This window comes from Eptatretus burgeri, chromosome 15, assembly GCF_056783735.1.
Source record: "Eptatretus burgeri isolate ZD-2024b chromosome 15, Ebu_testis_v1, whole genome shotgun sequence".
Lineage (NCBI taxonomy): Eukaryota > Metazoa > Chordata > Myxini > Myxiniformes > Myxinidae > Eptatretus > Eptatretus burgeri.
In genome coordinates, this window is record NC_140975.1 from 29,002,529 (window position 1) to 29,025,363 (window position 22,835).

General features: G+C 46.6%; 1 protein-coding gene across 3 annotated transcripts in view; it reads left to right on the forward strand.

The window, feature by feature from the left end:
• LOC147011813 (TNF receptor-associated factor 3-like) overlaps nt 1–22,835 on the forward strand; it is a 100,959-nt gene that overhangs the window by 60,660 nt on the left and 17,464 nt on the right. For all 3 annotated transcript variants that reach the window (XM_085857107.1, XM_085857108.1, XM_085857109.1), the window contains 2 exons: nt 4,038–4,112; nt 16,089–16,181. In XM_085857107.1, coding sequence (XP_085713233.1) covers nt 4,038–4,112; nt 16,089–16,181 — 168 coding nt within the window. The remainder of the gene's footprint in view (nt 1–4,037; nt 4,113–16,088; nt 16,182–22,835) is intronic.

Genomic DNA, 22,835 nt, shown 5'->3' on the forward strand with positions numbered 1-22,835 from the left:
ATAAATGTATATTGCCTAATATTCCTGAAATATATTTGCCTATCAATATGGGACTTTATGATAACGGTGCTTTGTAAGATGCTCCATAAATATTGTGAGAAAGCAACTACGATGGAACCACAAAATGCAAACCTTTGAGGGCCAATAAAATGTGCACCTGCGAATTATGCTCAATAAAGCAGAGTTAACTCTCGCCATAAAGCAATGCCTTGTTTTTGGGAAACGTTTTAATGAGATATTGCATGATGTAGTTTATTATCTATTTGTTCTTCACCAGTACATTTCAATAGGCGCTGTTGTTCGGTCTTTCTCAATGGAATATTGTTTCACCCGTTGATATGCCCTTGAGTAATTTCACAGTGGTAACAGAGTTAGCCATTGTGATGTCACCCAAGGCACAATGGGCAAGCAATACTGGTAATTTACAAAGTCATGGAAAACTTTTGAGCCCTTTCAAGGCTCTTTATAGCCTTTGGTAAAGAATCCATAGCCCTTCCACAATTATATGGCTCCTTTATGGTCGTTTGACATGGTGTCTTCAGGGAGGCGTGTTATGGGAGATATTGATTTTGTGTCATTGGGCTGGCAGAATGGCTGAGGCCCTCGAGTTTCTACACACTCGCCTCTAAGCTGTCTATCCTGGGTTTGAATCTTGACCCAGCGATAAACTGCCACCCCAGTGTTTCACAGTCAGGGTGATTCATCAATGCGTGTGCAGTGCCTCGGATGGACGTTAAACAGGCGTCCTGTCTGCCAGAATTAGTTGGTGGACGTTAAAGACCAAACGGTGTCCTTCGCAAAGAGTCGGCGAGTTATCGCCGACACCATGAACAAATTCCAAATTTCTGTCCTCATCTTAGTCGAACGCCAGACCTTGCCAGCCGGTTCGTGAAAGACTTGGGCCAAGCATCCCCCAGCCAACACCACAATAATGTGGGAATAATTGTGGTCGTTAAAGAAGACAAAAAATTGATTTTGTGTCTTTGATTGTACAAAAGGCAGAACAACCTATATATTATAATACATGTTTACTTGCATCTCAGATAGCCATCATATGGTGGATAATTTGATGAGGGGTGACCACACAGCTCATACTGTCGTTAAATGACCGTTGCTAACTCGTTATAAAATGTACTAGAAGCTGTAACTAGCTCTCATAAGATATATTTGTAGATTAACTCTAAGATTAATTAATCTCATGTCCTTTATCTCACCGTGATCTCCACTCTGAGTCACCTGATACCATCAACCATGATCTCTTAGTTAATCTCATTTCTCCACCATGACCTTGCTTAATGTATTTTTTTTGTATACAAAGTTTAGGTTCATGGAAGAACACAAAGGTAACATGATTGATGGAAGGTAGGTGACGTGCTGACATTGAGACAACAGGTGGACATCATGAGCAATAGATAAATGAATGATTGCGAGAATGAGAGGATAGGAGAGGAAGGAACATGTTGGCTTGTGAGCAAGACAGCTTGGCTATAAAAAGATTAATGAGGTTCTAAAAGATCATGGGTAGATATGGAGGATGTAGACATGAGATGGTGGTCCACAGTCATCTTAAATCCCTGGAGGGAAGAGTAGGATTGAACAGTCAGTCTCAGGAAGGCGGTTCCCCAAGTGGGAGAAAAGAGGAACAAAGGAGTCGAGATGGGAAGGAAGTCTGGATATTGGGAGCTTAACTCTGATGGGGTTACTGGAAGAATGCATGCATCCTGGAAGAGTGAAGGAGGGTTGGAAGGGAAGATGGAGCAAGGCCTGGAGGAAAGTCGGTATAATAAATTAACAGTAAGTTCGCCTTGTTTCGTGCAATGGGTAGAGTTGCATAAGATACCAGTATTAAACCTGTAATTCTTCCTTTATATTATAGTTTCTTTGATTTTTGGGTTTCTTTGCCACAAAATCGATAGTGAGGCAAATGCACGATTTGCCAATCGACCGAGAGAGATGATCTGGAGGCCATGTAGCCGATATTGCGTGCTGGTATGAACAGCCTGCAAATAGTAAATGTCTTCTGTGGAAAAGTCCGAGCAAGTGTCTTCTTCAACCGCCATGTCTCCTTTCTTTCCCTTCATTTTTCTCATTCTTTTTCCTCTTTTGCACAGTGTCATCGTAACATCTACATGGCTCATCATGAGCAAAAGCGAGGCCAGTACGTCACAGATGTGAAGAAAGACATTTCCGATTCCTCGTGGATTTGCTTTTTCAGGAACGCAATGATAAAATGCCAAACGTTTGGTGTTTATCAACCTGGGAGTTGTTGGTAGACAGTTTTCTTCGTTGGCCATGGCCGCGGCCAGACTACATTAGTCTGAGGTCGATGCATCTTTCAACTGCACGAGTTTCTTCTTTACATGACTTCCACTTACAAGGTAGTTCAATGAACGAGGAAGCCACTAGGTCCGCGAAGCCTGCGCGATAGTTGCCATCATATGGTGCAGTTTATCTGTGCTCTATCCTTTACAAATGCTGAGCATCGAGCAAGGAAACTGAACGTTCCATTTTTGTATCGTCCTTGGTATGACTCGGCCGGGGTCGGATTTGAAACGCCAACCTCCCAGGCTCATGGCGAATACTCTAACCCAGTGTTTCTCAAGGTGGGGCGCGGCAATATTTTGGTGGGGCATGAGGATTCAGAATTAATGAATCGATGTATGATCGCTTCCATAGCTTTGCTATGAGTTCCCTTCTTGGTTGACTCAGCCATTTCTGGTGGATTTATCTGAAGTACCAGAGCAATACCAAGAGGAGTTATGCGAGTTGCAACAAGATGAGTCTGTGAAAACTCTTTTCAAGATCAAAGGAACCATGATGTGGCTGTCTGAGGAGAGAGAAAATACCCAAACTCGACTACTTTGGCAAGGGAAGTATTGATAAATTTTCCATCATCTTATTTAGTCGAATGTGGATTTAGTGTTGTTACCGATTTGCTACAAGCAAAGAGAAATCGACTGGAAATCACGAACCGTGGTGATTTAAGGCTGAAACTGACAAAATTGGTTCCTCGAATCAAACAAATCTGCAGCCAGCATCAAGGGCAGGACTCCCATTGAAGTGAGGAACAATTGAATAAAATTTGCAATAAAGTTTTAATAAATCCTCTTGAGTACATATGTAGTATATACAGTAGTGTCTCCAATCATGGTGGGGCGTACGATTTGTTTGAAAATCAAAGTGGGGCGTGGGACAAAAAAGGTTGAGAAACACTGCTCTAACCATTACATCACCCAGTCTTTGATGGTGAAGCTATGCAATGATAGATTGCATTCCAAGTGGAATTATAAAAGGTGACTTGCAAGACCGAGCAGGCATCACGAATAGATTTTAAAAAAAAGTAATCGAGCCAAACTTGTACTTGTTCTGAGGCCGAGCCGAGGAAGTTTTGGGGAGATGATGAATGGCTGCCTAAGTGACAGCCCTATTTCCTATTGTGCCAATCCTCCTGTGATCCTCATGCTGCATTTTTCAGGGTAGGAATGGCAGTGGGGAAACCGCATCTATGGCTTTCTGAAATAACGCGATTTGTCTTCACACTGTCACTGAGTAATGATGTTGTCAGTAACAGACGCACTTGGGAACAGGCGGGAAACGCAGACATTTATGAGAGCTAACGATGCATTTCGACCTGCATCAAAATCACCATTCCAGTAAATACTATATATCATTGCAATAAAAGGGATTGTTAAGATGCAATATACAAAATGTATTCCAGTAAAATTATCGTTGTAGCAAAAGGTTCGGTTAAGACGTAACTCCCAACTCCAACCTGCGCAATCCACTGCAAGCAGTTTTATAGTCGTTTTTAAGATTATCATTTTGTACACATTCTGAATAGGCAGCTATTTATTCCCTGTGAAATCCTGACATATAGGGTACTACCGTACTCCATGATAACGTGCATTTTGGTAAGGACAATGAAATACGTGTTCAGAGGAATCGAATGAGCTTGCAACCAACTTTTTTGTTCGTATCTTGAATTAATCATTGTTTTTTATTGTTGTTTTTCTTTGCATTGTACCATCGGTCTCAAGCTGGAGAAGCACCTGGTTCAATGTGCCCTTACTGAACAGCCGTGCAGTTTTCATAGGTTCGGCTGTGACTTCAAGGTATGATGTGACAGCTGGTTACTGTGCCAGAGCTTGGACATTCCCTCTCGAGGCTTATACACATTTTAGGTGTGCTTAACCCCTGTCTCTTCTGCCTGCTGCGAGTTACATGATTTTTCTTTGCGAACCACCTTTGTCACTCTCTGCACTTCTCTGCTTGATTATTTTGCTCCGACAGTAGTGCGGAGGTAGCACACCTACCTTTGGGCTGTCTAATCTGGGTTTGATTCCCAAACCAGCTATAAACTGTCCCTGCTATAACCTATATATATAAAGCTATAACCCTGATGTTTCACAGGCAGGGGGAGTCATGGATAGGTGTGTCGTCCATTGGATGTGTACATTAAACTGGGCGTCCCATCTGCCAGCATTAGTTGGTGGACTCTAAAGATCTCACGGTGTCCTTCGCGAATTTAAGTTATTGCCAGAACCCTGAAAAAATTACAAATTCATGCTCTAACCGACAGGGGGCACTGCATCAGTGGCACAATTGTGCCCCCCAGCAAATTATATTATTCGCAGCCATGTGCAGCATGAATAAGAAGAAACAAAATGAGTGTGACATCCAACGGATGGGAAGTTAAGCTGGGTGTCTGGTCTGCTGGCATTAACGATTGGATATTAAATATCCCTCGTTGTCTTTGGAAGAAGAGTTCGGTGAATTATCACCTGCACCCTGTAAAAGTAACAAATTTATACTCCAATTAGCTCCACAAAGCCCTCACCCCCAGAGCTGGGGCTCTGATCTCCCCATCGCCACTCTCGACCAATGGTCCTTGGCAGAGCCTGAAAAATGGCTCTGGGATAAATAACGTCTGTGATTTATATCAGTGCTCACCTCTAATTGTATAGTCTGCTTTTGATCATTGACAGAATTGGATTACATTACAAAACGTCCTTGCAGATTTGCATGTGCTTGTGGGAGTAACAGATGCCCCGCTACCTTTCATGAAGAGGAGGACAATGTGTGTCGGTGCTTTGTATAAGTTCCAGAATAATGTTCTGGTTAAGGGCCCCTGCATTTTTCCTTGTTCCTCTTCTCCACCTTGTTCTTTTTTTACGACAAGTAAACGAGGCTCATGAAAGAGCAGAGAATTGTGTATATATATATATATATATATATATATATATATATATATATATATATATATATATATATATATATATATATATATATATATATATATTGTTACGGATTCGCGCCCGCCGGCGTGCGAACGGCCACGTAACTCGAATCGCGGCACGTCGCCCACCGGACGGACAATCCAGTCGTGACCCTCTCGGACTAACGCCAGGAACCAGTCACGGGTGGACCTTTCGGTCTCACCGCGATCGAGCCAATCGGCCCCCGCGTGGGATAGGGTTGCTCGCCAAATTCGACCTACCTAAGTACCCACACGGAGGGTAGACCGGGCGATCGCACCTCGCCGCAGGTCGACTTCGGACACGGGCCACTTAAGCGACCCGTTCCGTACTATCGGGATAACCGAGCGGTGTTATTCGTCGACCTCGACGGTTCGATTAATTATCGGGCGTATTCAGCCCACTACCAACCCTTTACGTGAAGCAAGATGAGGATTCAATGAAAGAAATGACGAAGCGAAGCGGGAAACAGTTCAACACAAAGCACATTTATTCGCGATGAACGGAAAGCACACATATTCAATTCCACCAAAAGCACATAGAAAAGGAAAAGAAACACAATGCAATTTTACACAAAAAGCAAATGCGACAATGCAGATCTAATACCGATTACGCGAGCACACGGCAACACTTATACAATTTTACTTCACAGACGGCGCCGACAACACATACCCAAAACCAAGAAAAAGAACACCCTCAAGGATGAGGCGGGCCTGAGGCCGAGACCGGGTCGGGCCTACCCGTCTGGTGATGAGACGCGGAGCGGCGATGGTGCCTCAACTCCGCGGGCCTCGCGGGCAGTGTCTGGTAGGGGGTGGGAAAAGGGGCCCCCTTGGTCGCACTATCTCAGCGCAGGGGGAAACAGGAGGGGGTTGCTGATGCTCGGGGAAGGGAGGATTTTTACTCTGTCTCGAGTCCCGCGACGAGCGTCTCCACCTCGACCAGGTCGCGCCGTCGGCCTCCCTGGTGTGCAGCTCCCGGCACGACGCGAGCACCCCCTCGTCTGCCCTCGCCGCCTCTCCACAGCTCCGTCCTCTTCGCTCCGACTCCAACGCACACGACGACGACGACGACGACCAACAACTTATTCTTCTTCTTCCCAACTCCACCGACTGCGAAGTCTTAACTCAACTCTACTGACGAACGCGGTCGCTTATATAAGCCCCGTGGCTTCGCCTTTGACCCCGTGCCTTCGACCTTTCACCTCGCTCCCCATTGGCCCGAGAAAAAGTGGGCGTGAATGCATTTTGATCCATGAATTTGCATATAGCGACCGCCCTCCAACGCCCTGGAGGCGGGGCCAAATCGCCCCTCGCTCACCGATTGGACGGAACAAAAGTGGGCGTGTGTCGTTTTTGATCCGTTTTTGGAGCGGAAAATCCGTGGTTTTGTACACGCTGTTCGGCGCGCGCCCTGCACGAGTCCAACACCGGTACCCATAAGCGGCGCAAGAACGGTGGCGATGCGACGGTTGCGAGGTGTGACGTGAAGCGGCGCCGCGGTGGGTGGTTGATGTTGTGGTTGGTGGTGGTAACAATGGCGGTTGGTCCAAAATAAAGATAGTAAAAGAAAAACGGCTATCCTGAAGAGTCGCAGCACGCATGAATGACATTTATTCCCACTAGACAACGGGTTTGGGCCTAACTACACATGTACTTATGGAGATATCTCACCTAAGGGACCTGAATGGTGGTTTGCGAATTTGGTAACCACAACAATATATATATATATATATATATATATATATATATATATATATATATATATATATTTACGGAAATGGCCCTTAATGGGACTACTAAATATAGGATTAGCTCAGATCCCCCATTAAATGCCTGTTTAGATCGGTTGTGTGGTGTAAGGGACGATGTGTGTGTGTGTCGGGAGTTGTAGAAGACTGTGTTTTTATGTTCATACGGTGGTGAAACGAGAGAAACGAGATGATTCTTCTTCCTCTCCTGTACGAACGGGAGGGGAGTGGCCTGGAGCAAGAGGTGTGGCCTGGAGAGGCAGTGACGCGAAGGGGCGGAGCCTTTGGTCAGAGAGTCGCCGAGAGAAAGCAGAAACAAAAGATGAGTATGTGGAAATAGTGGCGCTCGAAGTGTGTTCCTGTTTCGAAGCAAGCGGAAAAAGGGACCTGGTGGACAGGTTCAGTTTTGGCGGTTTGAAAACTGCAGGCGGTTGAGAGGAGGGTTCGTGTCTCGAAGTGAGCGAAAAAAGGAGGCACGGCGTTGGATCTGCCGGGAGAGACACTAACCCGACCTGCACGTCGGTGATTCGACCGAGAGAGGCACTGAGAGGACGAAGCGGGAGTCGGGCTTCGAGGCGGGAAGGCCGGAGAGGAGACGCCGGACCTTCTGGCGGTCCTGACTCACCAACGGCAAGTCACGTTTGCCGATCCGCCTGTGGAACTCGGACCTCGACTTGGGCCTTGTATGGAGAACAGGCCAGGCCGGGATTTGTGTGCTGGACCGTGAGAGAGATCAGCTGAGGCTCATCTTCGACCCTACGCGAGGTCAGAGCGCGCGGAGACCACACACGCGGTGACTAAAGGAGGAAGAATACCGTGCCACCATCTTGCGGCGCAGCACGTTCGAGCGGGAGTTTGAACCCGTGGACACCACCGCTTGTTACGAGCGATATTCGTGCTTTTGGACACTGTCCTCTCGTCCATGAGCCATCACCAAGTACTCTGTCTTGTCCTGCATGCATGCTGTTTGTTTGAACGTGTTGTATTAGGCATATTTCGTAGAATCCCCTCGAAACCTTTAGACCGTGGTTCCCGAGGTAAGAACGGGTAGATAGTTATTATAACCATTGTAGTGTTTATTTCATATGTGTGTGTTCTCTGATGTGCCCCAGAGAAGAAATCGGGCTGATCCGGATGAAATGTGCTTCGAATCACTTCGTGTCGCGCCGATAAATTCGCTCGATTCGTTAAAAAGAAATAAAAAAAAAACTGCTGAAGACTGTGGTTGCCGACACAGCGCGAATCCCGACACCGCGGAAGCCATTAACAACTGGTGTCAGGAGTGGGATATTTGGACCTGCGGTGCATTTCACACCCCGGACATTGAGTTAAAAACAAAAGGGTCCAAATTGGATTTGATTTTATGCTTGAGCGGATCGGAGGGAAAACTTGCAAATTATAAAGAAAATGGAGTCGCAAAATGGCGGCGAAGCTCCATCTCGGCGCGACACGAAGCGGGAGAGGGCTAATTATAGCGCAATGAACCGCGCGGCGTGAAGGAAACGCTCCCGTCCACCGGTTCAGGCCACGTGGACACGGTATACGCCAGGGCAGACGAATGAGGACGCCAACGCATACACTCATGAGCTTCATGAACGAGTGTCGCATGCCTTGGGGCAGCCGAAGTGTGGTGATGACGATATGGAGGAATTGCATTCGTTTGCCCTTAAATTGGACGAGATACGGCGGCGCGGAGACGAGGTTCAGGAGGATTGTGTGCATGGGGAGTCACAACGATTGGCCGATGCAGAGGAACGAATTCGGGAGCTGGAAGAGGACTTAGCCAACACAGTCGAGGAAATTACATGGGGAAATGACGCAAGTAGATTGGTTGCGTGAGTTTTTGTTACAAAAGGCGAGCGAACTGAATAAAAGAAAAGAGGAGGAGCAAATTCGTAATTCTCGGGATAGGAAGAACTTGGAGGAAGAATGGGGGAAAAAAGGTTGAAAAGGAAAAATGTGAACACTATCGGGAATTGGAACCACTGAAGGAAGAGGTAATATCAGGCAATCAGATATGGGAGAGCCTGGAACAGAAGATAAAAAGAGAGAAATCTCTGGAGCAAAGGAAGGAAGAATTGTTGGAAAAGTCAAGACAGTTCACAGAACTACAGGGGGAAATGAGGAAAGTAGAGGGGAGTACCCATAAGTTGGAACAAGAGAAGAGCAAACTGAACAAAAGAATAGAGGAGTAGCAAATTAGTAACTCCCGGGATACGAATAACTTGGAAGAAGAATCGAAAACAAAGCTGGAAAAGGGAAAACGGGAACACTATTTGGAATTGAGACAACCGAAGGAAGAGGTAAGAACAGGCAATCAGGAAAGAGCCTAGAACAGGGGATAAAAAGAGGAGAGAAAAATCTGGAGAAAAGGAAGGAAGAATTGTTGGAAAAGTCCAAACAGCTTCGGGAATTAAAGTCCAGGGGAAATGAACTGGCAAGTGAACTAGAAATTAGCAAGGGACACGGGAAGAGAATGGACGAATGGAGAAAGCAAGAATGCAAAAGAGGTGTGGAGATGAGAAAGGAATTAGAAAAAAGAGCTTCTGAGTTACTGAAACACCAAAGCAGAGAGAGAGAATTACAAAACGAACTGTGGATGTTAAGAGAGGAAAGAACGAGAACGGAGAATGAAACGTTAAGGAACCACACTGTGCAGATCGAACAGTTAGAAGCCAAAGCAAGGTTGGAGTCTGAGGAGATGAGAAAGGAATTAGAAAGAAAAGCTTCTGAGTTAGGCCTAAGTCACATTTGCCACTGGCGGCCGTGGGGTCTCCAAAATCTACGGCCACTAGCAATTATAGGGCAGCCACAGTATTTCCACGGTCACACAATGTAGCAGTCACATATGTTTTTATTTTTGGGGTAGCTTCACGGTGTATTTATAAATTGTGGAGACCCAAAACGTGGGGGTGTCGTACGGTCTTTGATTTGATGTCGTATGGTGACCTTAGGGCGTTCCTGCGGCGGCCATAGAATTTTTAAGGCAGACGCAAGGTAGCCTCAAGGCGACCACAGGGGGACCGCAGGAGGGCCCTAAGGTGAACGTGCGGCCAGACGGACGGTAACGAGTGGGTTTTCTTTTTTACCAGTTATTTTGTTTCGGCTTGTCGAATTGCTACGGCGAACGTTGAAATGAAAAAAATTATAACTCCCCGCTATAATTCCATGGCGACCTTACGGCCTGTAAAATATAGCCATATAAAATATAGCCAAAATAAAATATAGGGCCACCCTGAGGCCACCTCAGAAACTCTGCGGCCGCCGCTCATTTCCATCAATTCAGAGGGCGTACGGCCGCTGTATCCTTGCCGTAGAGCAAATGTGACTAAGGCCTTACAGAAACACCAAAGCAGAGAGAGGGAACTACAAAACGAACTGACTATGTTGAGTGAGGAAAGAAAGACAACGGAGAATGAAATGTTAAGGAACCACACTGTGCAGATCGAGCAGTTAGAAGCAGAAGCAAGATTAAAGAATTAGATGCAAGAAAGAGTATTGAAAGAAACGATGAGATTGGAGAAGGAAGAACAAGAGACAGTGGGCTAAGAAACAAAAAGAACAAGGAATGAAACAAAAAGAAAGACAAGAACAACTAAAGGAGAAAGCAAGGTTGAAGTATGCGGAGATAGTGAAAGAATGACGAATGAAACGGGAAAAAGAAATCAGCCAATTGAAAGAAACGATGAGATTGGAGAATGAAGAACATGAGAGACTGTGGGGTAGAAAACAAAAACAGTATGAATTTGAAATTGTCCAACTCAAGGAGAGAGCAAATTTGGAGTCCACGGAGATGGAAAATCTCCGGAAAGATAACGAACAACTCAAAAGGCTCGGAAAGGAAGAACGACTCAAATGGAAAAGAAAATGGAGCCAGGTAGTAGAACAGCACAATCATATGGGATGTGTGACATCACCGCAGGGAGTGGTGTTGGTGGTGCGGAACTTGATTGACATCACTCGTCGGATGACACCACACTTGGAGCAAACCCTGGTGATTGAGACATTGAGGGAGCATGCGGGGTTGTTGACGAGTGAGATACATTTTGAGCAGGTCCAGCATGTGGAGCTGACAGCCCCAGAGGAGTGTGGCGAACCGATGATGAGCAACCTGCTGGAGAGAAGCGACCGGACAGAGGTGACTGGAACGAAGCAGGTACGTGGGTACATGCATACATGGTGCGGACGATGAGCTTATGGTGGAGATTGAATTTTGTGTTAACGAAGAGACTCTGTCCGATGGGCTGCACGTATGTGTGACCCCTGAATGTGTGTGTGGAGTACTTGTGGGTGAATGTTGTGAGCCCACAGTCCAGACTACAGCACCAGTATGTGCTGCCGAGGCCAAAGAGTGTGTGAGTACTCACCTGGCGGTCAAGAATGTAGCCCTGGAGTGTGAGGCAGTTGGTCAGTACACAGGCAAGGTTGAAGGTGTGGAATGTCAACACATAACCTTGGAATGTGTGCAGCCTGCTGTGTGTGGGAGTCCTGAGCGTGGAATGAGTGGTGACGTAAGAAATAGGTTTGAGGTGCGAGGGGAAATAGAAATGCCACCAGGACAGAACTTGAACCAGGGGACGGAAACCATAATGGACAGCTCCGCATGGGTTCTTACAGAGTTGGAGGTGCTGCATCCAGGAGCAGGCTTTAGAAATTGGATTTTAATTTCTCTATCAGCCTCACAGGAACTTTGGGGTAGAGCGCAGGTGAGTGGCAGGCGGCATTGACGTGTGTCACTTGGTCTTCGGACCTTTCTGAGCACACGAGTGGTTTGGTTAGCTGAATGGGGTTGATCTGTCTTGAGGGAGTTATGGAGAAGAGGGGGAGGCCGTTCCACCGATTGGGGTTTGCCTGACTTCCGCGAACCCTGGAGGAGAGGAGGAGGCCATTCCACCGATTGGGGTTTACCTGATTTTCGTGAAACCTGGAGAACAGGAGTTGGCCATTCCACCTATTGGGGTTTGCCTGACTTCTGCGAACCCTGGAGAAAAGGAGGGGGGTAGATCACAGCCCCCATTGAGACGTGACCCCTTTGAGCCATGGCGGAAAGGTGGCGGGGTCATGTAATGGGTAATGAGGGATTCGTTCCCTCACTCCCCTTGCAATGAACCAAAGAAGCAGGCCATATGGGGATGAGAAAATTTCGATTGGAAATTGTACCGAGAGTGATTGCAAGATTGAGAGATGACAGAAGGCATGAGTGGCATGAGTGGATTTGGGTGATTATTAAAAAAAAGTGGTGGAGACATTACAGGCAGAACGTTAAACACACCTGAAACAAGTGGATGACAAAGAGTGACTTGTTTGAGGGAGGATTGAAGTGTCTGGTTGGAACCATGTAGAGGTTCCACGAGGATGGTGAAGAGATTTTGATGTCTTGGTTAAATTGTTGGAAATAAACGATTAGGGCAGTATGGAGGAGGCCAGCCGACGACGGACGTAGAGACAAATTAATTGGGGTTTGATGACAAAGTGTACCAGTTAAATTTGATGATCAAGTGGGATCTGAGGGGCTGGTGTGTTTTTGTTTTCACATAAAAGTGAAAGGTGTTGGATGGTGTTGTGGACTGGGTGTGCGGCACTGTGGAATGAATGACGAAAGTGCTTTGGCGAATGGCGCAGTTGTGCAAATGAGGAGAGTGAGTGCGAACAACGTACCCTGTCGGTAGGAGTCTCCTAACCACTAACCAAGTTAGTGTAGGTTAGGGGGACTTAGAGGATTCGACATGGATCCTGGCTGCTGTTCCATTGTACAGGCAGACTGCGAGGGGTAGGTGCAGGCCAAGGTATGGGGATACTGGTTGGTAGTGTGACACGGTATGGGAAGTTGGTGAGTCAGGAAATAGGGCAGCAGGGCTTTGGGGGTTCCTGGCAGGTGAAGGCTGTCAGAGGTGCCAGGAGAGCACCGTAGGGTTTAGCGCCAGGAGAGCACGGTAGGTTCAGTGCTATGAGAGCACAGTGTAGGTGCTATGAGGGCACAGTATGGGGGCTCGAGAGAGCCAACCCCTTCGTTAGGAGCGTCAGAAGCACGCTCAGGTGAACTCCAAGGTCGCTGAGTGTCCTCCACCCCCGATTGGAAGCAGGCAAATAGGCCTAGTAGTAGTCACACTCCCCAGCCAGCGAGTTATGCCTGGCACTACCAAATGGAAAAAGACAAATAAGGGCCTTGCCCAGGTTTAAAAGAATGGAACAGTGTGCCAGGTCGGGAAAAATGGGTCATTTGGATCATTCCAGCCATAGCAGGGTTTGTTGCATTGTCTAGAGCTAAAAGTAAATGGTTAGGTTCGATGGACTCTCCTCTGCACCATTCATGTGTGACACCTGGTACGAGTAGTGTTGATGGGAGAAATTGTTGGCAAGTGCCAGGCTAGGTTACCCTCTCCAAGTGCCAGAGAGGCCACCAGTATGTCATGAGCACACACCCACGAAGATAACAGTTGAGTAAGAAACACACCATCCTGTCTGTAAAAGAAAAAAAAAGGAGAACAACCAAAACAAGTCAGGCAAGGAAGGTTAAGGGTACACTCCATCTCACCTGGTCTGAGGTCATCACACCCATTTCCGTCCTCAAGAACACCTCCGAACTGCATTTGTTTGCCATCGATATCACCGTGCCACCATTGCTGTGTCACCTGCTGTCCAATGCAGGGCTTGTTGCCTGCTGCTGCTTGTGAGTAGGCCATATGGGCCGAAGCATTTTTGTGGGCCATTGAGGCCAAAGTGCTTTTGTTGGCCGTTGCGGCCGAAGATTCATGCCATTTTGTGGGCTCAGTGAGCCAAAGAACTCTTTGTGAGATTAGGCCACTGGGCCGCCAACTCACCTGGTGAGAGACCAATAAGGCCACGAAGTGAGAAAACCCTTCGGAGTGAATGGACAATACTGCTGGGAGGGAGCATGAAGGAGCAAACACGTGAAAGAACTTTGAATGTTCTGCTCCTATGCAAATGTGGTGTTAAAAGTAAAATTGATTGCCCTCCCATTCAAATCCATAATTAGAATGTTAAGTACTATGCATAAAGTGTAAATTTGTTTGTTAAATTGGTGACCCGACACTAGGATAGGGACATGCCAATCTTCCTGTGACACTTTGATATTTGGAGTTAAGTGCTTCCCATGTTGTGGGTTAGAGTAAATGGGAGATCTGTGCTGTACGTAAGACAGGGCCATTGCCGTGGGCTGCCCCAGATGGAGGCTCGGGGGAGCGTCGGGAGAAAGGTGGGGGTAGTGTGACGGAAATGGCCCTTAATGTGACTACTAAATATAGGATTAGCTCAGATCCCCCATCAAATGCCTGTTTAGATAGGTTGTGTGGTGGAAGGGACGATATGTGTGTTGGGAGGTGTAGAAGACTGTTTTTATGTTCATACGGTGGTGAAACGAGATGATTCTTCTTCCTCTCCTGTACGAACGGGAGGGGAGTGGCCTAGAGCGAGAGGTGTGGCCTCAAGAGGCAGTGACGAGAAGGGGCGGAGCCTTTGGTCAGAGAGTCGCCGAGAGAAAGCAGAAACAAAAGATGAGTATGTGGAAATATTGGCGCTCGAAGCGAGTGGAAAAAGGGACCTCGTGGTCAGGTTCAGTTTTGGCGGTTTGAAAACTGCAGGCAGTTAAAAGGAGTGCTCGTGTCTCGAAGCGAACAAACAAGGAGTGCTGTGTGAGGAACGGCTGGGGTTCTGGAGGCGTGTTCGGAGTCGCTTCGAGGCGAGCGAACGAAGGAGGCACCGTGTTGGATCTGTTGGGAGAGACGCTAACCCGACCTGCACGTCATTGATTCGACCGAGAGAGGCACTGAGAGGTCGAAGCGGGAGTCGGGCTTCGAGGCGGGAAGGCCGGAGAGGAGACGCCGGACCTTCGGACGGTCCTTACTCACAAACGGCAACGGCGCATCACGTTTGCCGATCTGCCTGTGGAACTCGGATCTCGACTTGGGCCTTGTATGAAGAACAGGCCAGGCCAGGGTTTGTGTGCTGGACCGTGAGAGAGATCAGCTGAGGCTCATCTTCGACCCTACGCGAGGTCAGCACGCCGAGACTGCGCACGCGGTGACTAAAGGAGGAAGAATACCGCGGCACCATCTTGCGGCGCAGCACATTTGAGCGGGAGCTTGAACCCGTGGACACCACCGCTTGTTACGAGCGATATTCGTGCTTTTGGACACTGTCCTCTCGTCCATGAGCCATCACCAAGTTCTCTGTCTTGTCCTGCATGCATGCTATTTGTTTGAACGTGTTGTATAAGGCATATTTCGTAGAATCCCCTCGAAACCTTTCAACCGTGGTTCCCTAGGTAAGAATGGGTAGATAATTAGTATAACCATTGTAGTATTTATTGCTTGTGTTGTGATCCCTGATGTTCCCCAATAAATCTGGTTAATTATTATGCAGTTGCCGCTATGGATTAATGCGTGTCGCGTCGAGGAACAATTCGTTCGATTGGCATACAAGACCAAAAATGGTTACAGGCTGGTAGACTCCGCTCGGTCACTGATAAAGCCAGTCTGTAACTGAGGGTTCTATCTCCCGAACTGGTAAGGTGCAGGATTACGTTGGTATCGCGATTGAAGACGCGTGACCCGAGGCCTGTGCCGAGCCGGCCGGCGTTATAGACTCCCGGATATGGCGGTGGCGGCACTGGCACCTCGGACCGGGTCAGGTTCCCGCCATTCCGGATCCGCAACAATATATATATATATATATATATATATATATATATATATATATATATATATATATATATATATATATATATACATATATACACATATATATATGTATATATATATATATATATATATATATATATATATATATATATATATATATATATATATATATATATATATATACTTATACATTGAGACCGAGAGACTGTGATTGATTGTATATCAGGAGACTCGTAGACCTTGATGGTAATGGGAGACTCGTAGACCTTTATGGTATTGGGAGACTCGGAGACTTGATTATTCGGAGATCCAGGGACCGTGATGGTGTCACGAGACTCAGAGACCTTAATGGCATTGGGAGACCCAGAGACCGTGATGGTGTCGAATGGCTTTGCGAGTTTGTGCAAATCACGTGTCTGACAGGCTTGTGGAAAGGGAGTCTCCGAACACGAAGCAGGGTCCGTGCCCCAACATTTGCTGCTTGTTCTGCGGAAACACACAGAGCTGCAGGAAACCGTGAGCCATTATTTCTTGTTTCCTTTCCCCGTCTTAGTTCAATTCTTACTCTGTGTGTACACATGTGAAAGGAAGAAATGAGGATCCTTATTTCTATTTGGAATCAATTTAATCTGAACATTAATTTTATTTTCTCAGAGACATTTTTGTACGATAGCATGTTGAAAAGTAGTGCCTCTCATTCTTCTTCTCCAAAATACATGAACATATTCAAATTAAACAAAATGCAGTCTGCAAATTAGTGTAGCAGCATAGCAAACCTGTTGTGCATTTTGTGATACAAGCACCAAATTTGGCACAGATGTACATTAATATGTTGCGAACATTTTCAGATATTGGGCCACTTGAAATTCTCTCTTTATGTCCACCATATTGGATTTCAAAATGGCCGCCACTTGAAATCTACATTTGCTATTATCTCTGGACGTAATGCAGCTATTGACTTGATTCTGGTATCTAAATGTATGTTTTTGGGGGCAAGGAATCCAATGGTACCATTTTCAACTTAATATTATCTATCACAGTCTGTTATATAATTTTATTTGGAAATTATCGAGGCAAATATTGGATTCAACACAATACTTTGAAAAGAATGTCTTAGGTCTGTAAATGTCTTAGGTATAATACTGACATGCGACATGGTCTAGTATTTGAGGCTAGGTGTATTGGTATCTGAGGCTAGTTATATACCAGTACTGAAGATACGTGTACATAAACAGTGTCATATTAACAAGTTCAGCATTGCCACAAGTACATGTGTGTTGTTGACTCATCGTCATGTGCAGTCCCCTTCACACACACAGAGGGCTGTGCACTGAAGGGCAGCCTTTTTGCACTTGCAGCACCGCACACACCCTTTCTTGCACTTGCAAGAAACCAGCTCAATGTAGCTGTGAGCTGCCTCAGTTAGCCTGGTCCAGTAAGGTGTGTACTGTCCTTCTCCAGTCCTTGACCAACCCCAGTTGGTTGGTGGAGGGAGCTCTGGTGCTGGCAGCAGTATCTGACCCCACACATGTCCACCTTGATACACTGCCCTCTTGACATATTCCTCCAGAGCTGCCTTCGTTGGAGGGATGAGCCGCACATTGTTCTTCCTTGCGAAGAGTTTCCTCCTGGCCTTGTTAATGTCTGTGCATTTCCTGGTTCGATCATACAACAGGATCACGAACCTCTCGATGATGCGCATTGCATCGTCTGGTATGTCACGAGGTGCAGAGGACAGCAGCAGCAGCGCCTCAGTGAGTTCTGGCAGTACCGTCCAGACTGCCCACGCAGTCTTCTTGCCATGTCTATGAAAACAAGACACAGTGTCGCATCCAGTTAGAGCGTGGAACATTGGCAGTGCACGAGCCTTCTCTCGTCCCAATCCAGCTGCTATTTCGTGTGCTGCTCGGTATCGGAAACTCTGGCCTGTTCCGAATGCCAGCCACAGTTTGTCTTCTGGTTGCAACTCCTGTGCCAGGGACACTGCCAGCACCACAACATCGGTGTCTACAGTCCGGATGAGTATTGCATGGTGTCCATGCTGGACTGCGTGAGATGCATGTAGCAACATCCGACTGTCAGCTTCTTCATGGTTACATGGGGCGAGTGAGGTCAGATCTGGCAGTAGTGGCTTCCTGAGCACTGCCTCTCCATCATTAATGACGAGTTGCTTGTCCTCCTAATCAAACCATTCCATGAGAGCTGCTGAGAGGAACCTGAACAGCTCGGTCTTGTTGCTGTCCACTCGTAGGAAGTTCTGCCAGTTTCCTGGTATGGCTAAGGCAGCCACCACACGTCTCCGCACACCTTGTCCCCGCTTTGCACGTGTACTACATTTCAGTGAATCAGCAAGGTAAGTATCCCAGACCAGATCCAGGCATGACACTGTTTGCAGCTTTGTGGACATACAGTGGGGAGAACAAGTATTTGATACACTGCCGATTTTGCAGGTTTTCCCACTTACAAAGCACGTCGAGGTCTGTAGTTTTTATCATAGGTACACTTCAACTGTGAAAGATGGAATCTTAAACAAAAATCCTGAAAATCACATTGTATGGTTTTTAAATAATTAATTTGCATTTTATTGCATGAAATAAGTATTTGATACATCAGAAAAACAGAACTTAATATTTGGTACAGAAACCTTTGTTTGCAATTACAGAGATCAGACGTTTCCTGTAGTTCTTAACCAGGTTTGCACAGACTCCAGCAGGGATTTTGGCCGACTCTTCCATACAGATCTTCTCCAGATCCTTCAGGTTTCGGGGCTGTCGCTGGGCAACACAGACTTTCAGCTCCCTCCAAAGATTTTCTATTGGGTTCAGGTCTGGAGACTGGCTCGGCCACTCCAGGACATTGAGATGCTTCTTACGGAGCCACTCCTGAGTTGCTCTGGCTGTGTGTTTCGGGTCGTTGTCATGCTGGAAGACCCAGCCACGCCCCATCTTCAATGCTCTTGTTGAGGGAAGGAGGTTGTTGGCCAAGATCTCGCGATACATGGCCCCATCCATCCTTCCCTCAATATGGTGCAGTCGTCCTGTCCCCTTTGCAGAAAAGCATCCCCAAAGAATGATGTTTCCACCTCCATGCTTCACGGTTGGGATGGTGTTCTTGGGGTTGTACTCATCCTTCTTCTTCCTCCAAACATGGCGAGTGGAGTTTAAACCAAAAAGCTCTATTTTGGTCTCATCAGACCACATGACCTTCTGCCATTCCTCCTCTGGATCATCCAGATGGTCATTGGCAAACTTCAGGCGGGCCTGGACATGCGCTGGCTTGAGCAGAGGGACCTTGCGTGCGCTGCAGGATTTTAATCCATGACGGCGTAGTGCGTTAATTATGGTTTTCTTTGATACTGTGGTCCCAGCTCTCTTCAGGTCATTGACCAGGTCCTGCCATGTAGTTCTGGGCTGATCCCTCACCTCTCATGATCATTGAGGTTCCACGAGGTGAGATCTTGCATGGAGCCCCAGACCGAGGGAGATTGACTGTTATCTTGAACTTCTTCCATTTTCTAATAATTGCGCCAACAGTTGTTGCCTTCTCACGAAGCTGCTTGCCTATTGTCCTGTAGCCCATCCCAGCCTTGTGCAAGTCTACAATTTTGTCCCTGATGTCCTTCGACAGCTCTCTGATCTTGCCCATTTTGGTGAGGTTGGAGTCTGATTGATTGAGTGCGGACAGCTGTCTTTTATGCAGATAACGAGTTCAAACTGGTGCAGTTAATGCAGGTAATGAGTGGAGAATGGGAGGGCTTCTTAAATACAAAACTCACAGGTCTGTGAGAGCCGGAATTCTTACTGGTTAGTAGCTGATCAAATACTTATTTCATGCAATAAAATGAAAATTAATTATTTAAAAATCATACAATGTGATTTTCAGAATTTTTGTTTTGGATTCCGTCTTTCACAGTTGAAGTGTACCGATGATAAAAATTACAGACCTCTATGTGCTTTGTAAGTGGGAAAACCTGCAAAATCGGCAGTGTATCAAATACTTGTTCTCCCCACTGTATATGGGATGAAGATCTGTTGTGCATACTCTTCAAAGGTCTTTGATGCAGCCGGCTTCAGCATCTGGACGATGGCTGCTCCATCAAGCACAATACAGGTCGTGACAGGAGTGTCTGTCTTTGCATCGGAGACTTCTTCCAAGCATGTGAGGAGATCACTCTTGGTACCAGTGCAGAGGCTTCCACCATCAGACAATGCAGGAGGACATGCCTGATTCTCATGACAAAAGAACTCCTTAAGGTTTCCATCCCTCGTCTGGCAGCCAATGTACAGGCGTGCGAAGAGTTCACGGTCATTCTTGATGGAGGCGAGCTGTTGCTGACCTATGCTCTGGCTTCTTGGAGTGGAAGTGCTGAACACCTTCAGTTTGTTACGAGGAATGGGTGCGTCCACTGCCTTTGTTCTGCCCAACAGACACTCTCTGGTGAAAGCCTCGAACTGCTCTTGGCCAATCCTCTTGGCATTCATCACGGTCTCCACAGCAACAGGATCTGCGATCTCCTTTGTGTCCAGTTTGACTACATCATGACTCTCCTCCGCGAATGGGTTGCCCATTTCCTCTATGACACCGACGAGAGAGCGAACATCTTTCACAAATGAGGCCTGTTCACTTGGCGTCTGATCATGATGATGTGTGTCTGCTGTTTGCCGTCTCCAGTGTTGGTTCCCATCCTGGAATTCTTCGATCACCCTGGCAACTTCTGGTCCCGCAACCATCCAGCGATGTAGGGCACTGGGGTTGTCAGTGAGCCCAACTGCTCCACCGTCTCCTTTGATGCAGGCATTATTCTGCTCATGTGCCTGATCAATCGGGATTGAAGAGAACACCCTCTGTGTTTTCTGAATGGTGAAGTGGCTTTCCCTGAATTTCCTGGCTACATCTGGGTGTTTGATGGTGAGTTCAGCCATGTCCTTCAGGTGCACTGGTATCCACCTCACATAGTGGGTGTGATCCAGTGCATGGAACCAGGGGACCAGCTCTGTCAGAGCATCGAGGTACATCATTAACGATCCCTGCCTGAGAGAACGCACATACACTAGAACCAACAGTTCTAGTTCCAGCACGGTTGCCCAGTAGTGAAACTGGGGGATGTCTTCTCCTCTCTGGCAACACCAGTCTTCAAACTCCAGAAGGTCCTCTGCATCCCTGGTTTCTCCCAGACAGTAGTGGTTGTAGGCACGGTGTTGCAGGATGTACAGTGCTGCTGCAGTCACTTGATGTGCTCTTCTTGTGCGCAAGACATGGGATGCTCGCAGGAATGAGTCTGCTGTCCCTGCTGTCGCAATCTCGGCTTGCACAAGTGCTTGCACCCAACCACTCCCTTTCAGCCAGTCCCCCACTGTCCTCAGTGCCGCCATCTCTATGTGGAGGCCACCAAACATCACCACTATCTGGTCTTCACCATAGCTCTCTGGCCACTTCCACTGTATCTGCTTGGCCAAAGCAAACAGTGGCTGATCAACGGTGACCACTGGTGTCTGTCCAGGATTCAGGTGTTCCACAGCATTCTTCAGGACGTCCATTGAGTGCCGGATCATAGCCACTACCATTGGATTCCTTGTCCCCAAAAACATGCATTTAGATACCAGAATCAAGTCAATAGCTGCATTACGTCCAGAGATAATAGCAAATGTAGATTTCAAGTGGCGGCCATTTTGAAATCCAATATGGCGGACATAAAGAGAATTTCAAGTGGCCCAATATCTGAAAATGTTCGCAACATATTAATGTACATTTTTGCCAAATTTGGTGCTTGTATCACAAAATGCACAATTCTTTTGAATATTTGGGCTAAGTCGCCCCACTAAATTAGTTCTTCCCACCACTGGATGAGAAGAGTCATAATTCGAACTTGAGGTGTCTCATTGCTACGTCAAGTCAAGATGGCAGAGGACAGCATGACGTCAGTGCTGTGAAGCGTGAAGTGCTGGAGATGAGAGTTGGGATGAAGGACTCAAGAGGAGATGATTGGAGATGAGAGTTTTGTGCACCATTACGATCCTGAGAGTAAGAGATGTTCAATGGAATGCCACCAAGAAGGATCATCTGCCCTGACTTTGCTCCATAAGATTTTCATCTCTTCACCAAACTCAAAGAATACCTTCGTGGAGAACATATTTCTTCCAAAGATGACATCAAGGCCATTGTGAAGCTCTGGTGAAGTCACCAGGATGCACAGTTCTATTGTGATGCAATCACAAAACTCCTTGAACATTGGTTGAAATGTGTGGACTGCAGTGGTGATTATGTTGAGAAATATAAATCCACCAAGGTAGAATAAAGATTGATGTTAGTATCTGTCTTTGTTTCATTTGAATATCTTTACCCACATTGAAGATAAATAATAGGAGGCATTACTTTTCAACACACTCTCGTCGGTCATCTCCCTCAAACGTTTACCTCTGCAATGCATATAATTGTAATGCCTATAACTGCTGTTTCTTTAGTTCGACTAACCCAAGAGATCCCACATATACACCCTAACCCTAACAGCTCTCACAGGTCTACGCCGCATTCAATGTGACCTTGAGTTGCCAAAGCAATGTCTGTTTGTCAGAAGAAGAAAAAAAAGTTTCAAAGTAGTTGGAGTTGCAATGTTGAATTTGGAGAGCGACAATTTGAACGAGCAAATTTCTTCTCCCTAAAAATGACATTTAAATTACAAGCATTCATGTGCTTTGGATGCCTCAGACTTCACTTAGTGTCAAGCTTTGGGATTCCTGGTGTTTTCTCTGATTCCATCCACTCTGCTTAATGTCTTCAATTTTGTGCTCGAAATATTTTGATCAAAGGCAATGCAAGTGGGACTAATAATTACAGTTACACTTAGCTCAATAACTAAAGAGACTCGGACATTTTGTCCTTGGGATGTACTTTCGGTCAGACACGCACCTTTAAGCAACGGTTCCCGGTTCCAGGTACGGCGCTTTATTTTTATCAATTTGAGTTACATTTTACGTGTTTGAAATCTTTCCACCCAAAAGCTGAAGCTTTACTCTTCACAGTGGGCTGGCAGGATAGCCTTGACCCTAGAGGTATGCACACTCACCTCTGAGCTGTCTATCCAGGGTTCGAACCTTGACCCGACTATAAACTGCCACTCTGGTGTTTCGCATGCAGGGTGATTCATCAACGTGTGTGCCGTCCTTCGAATGG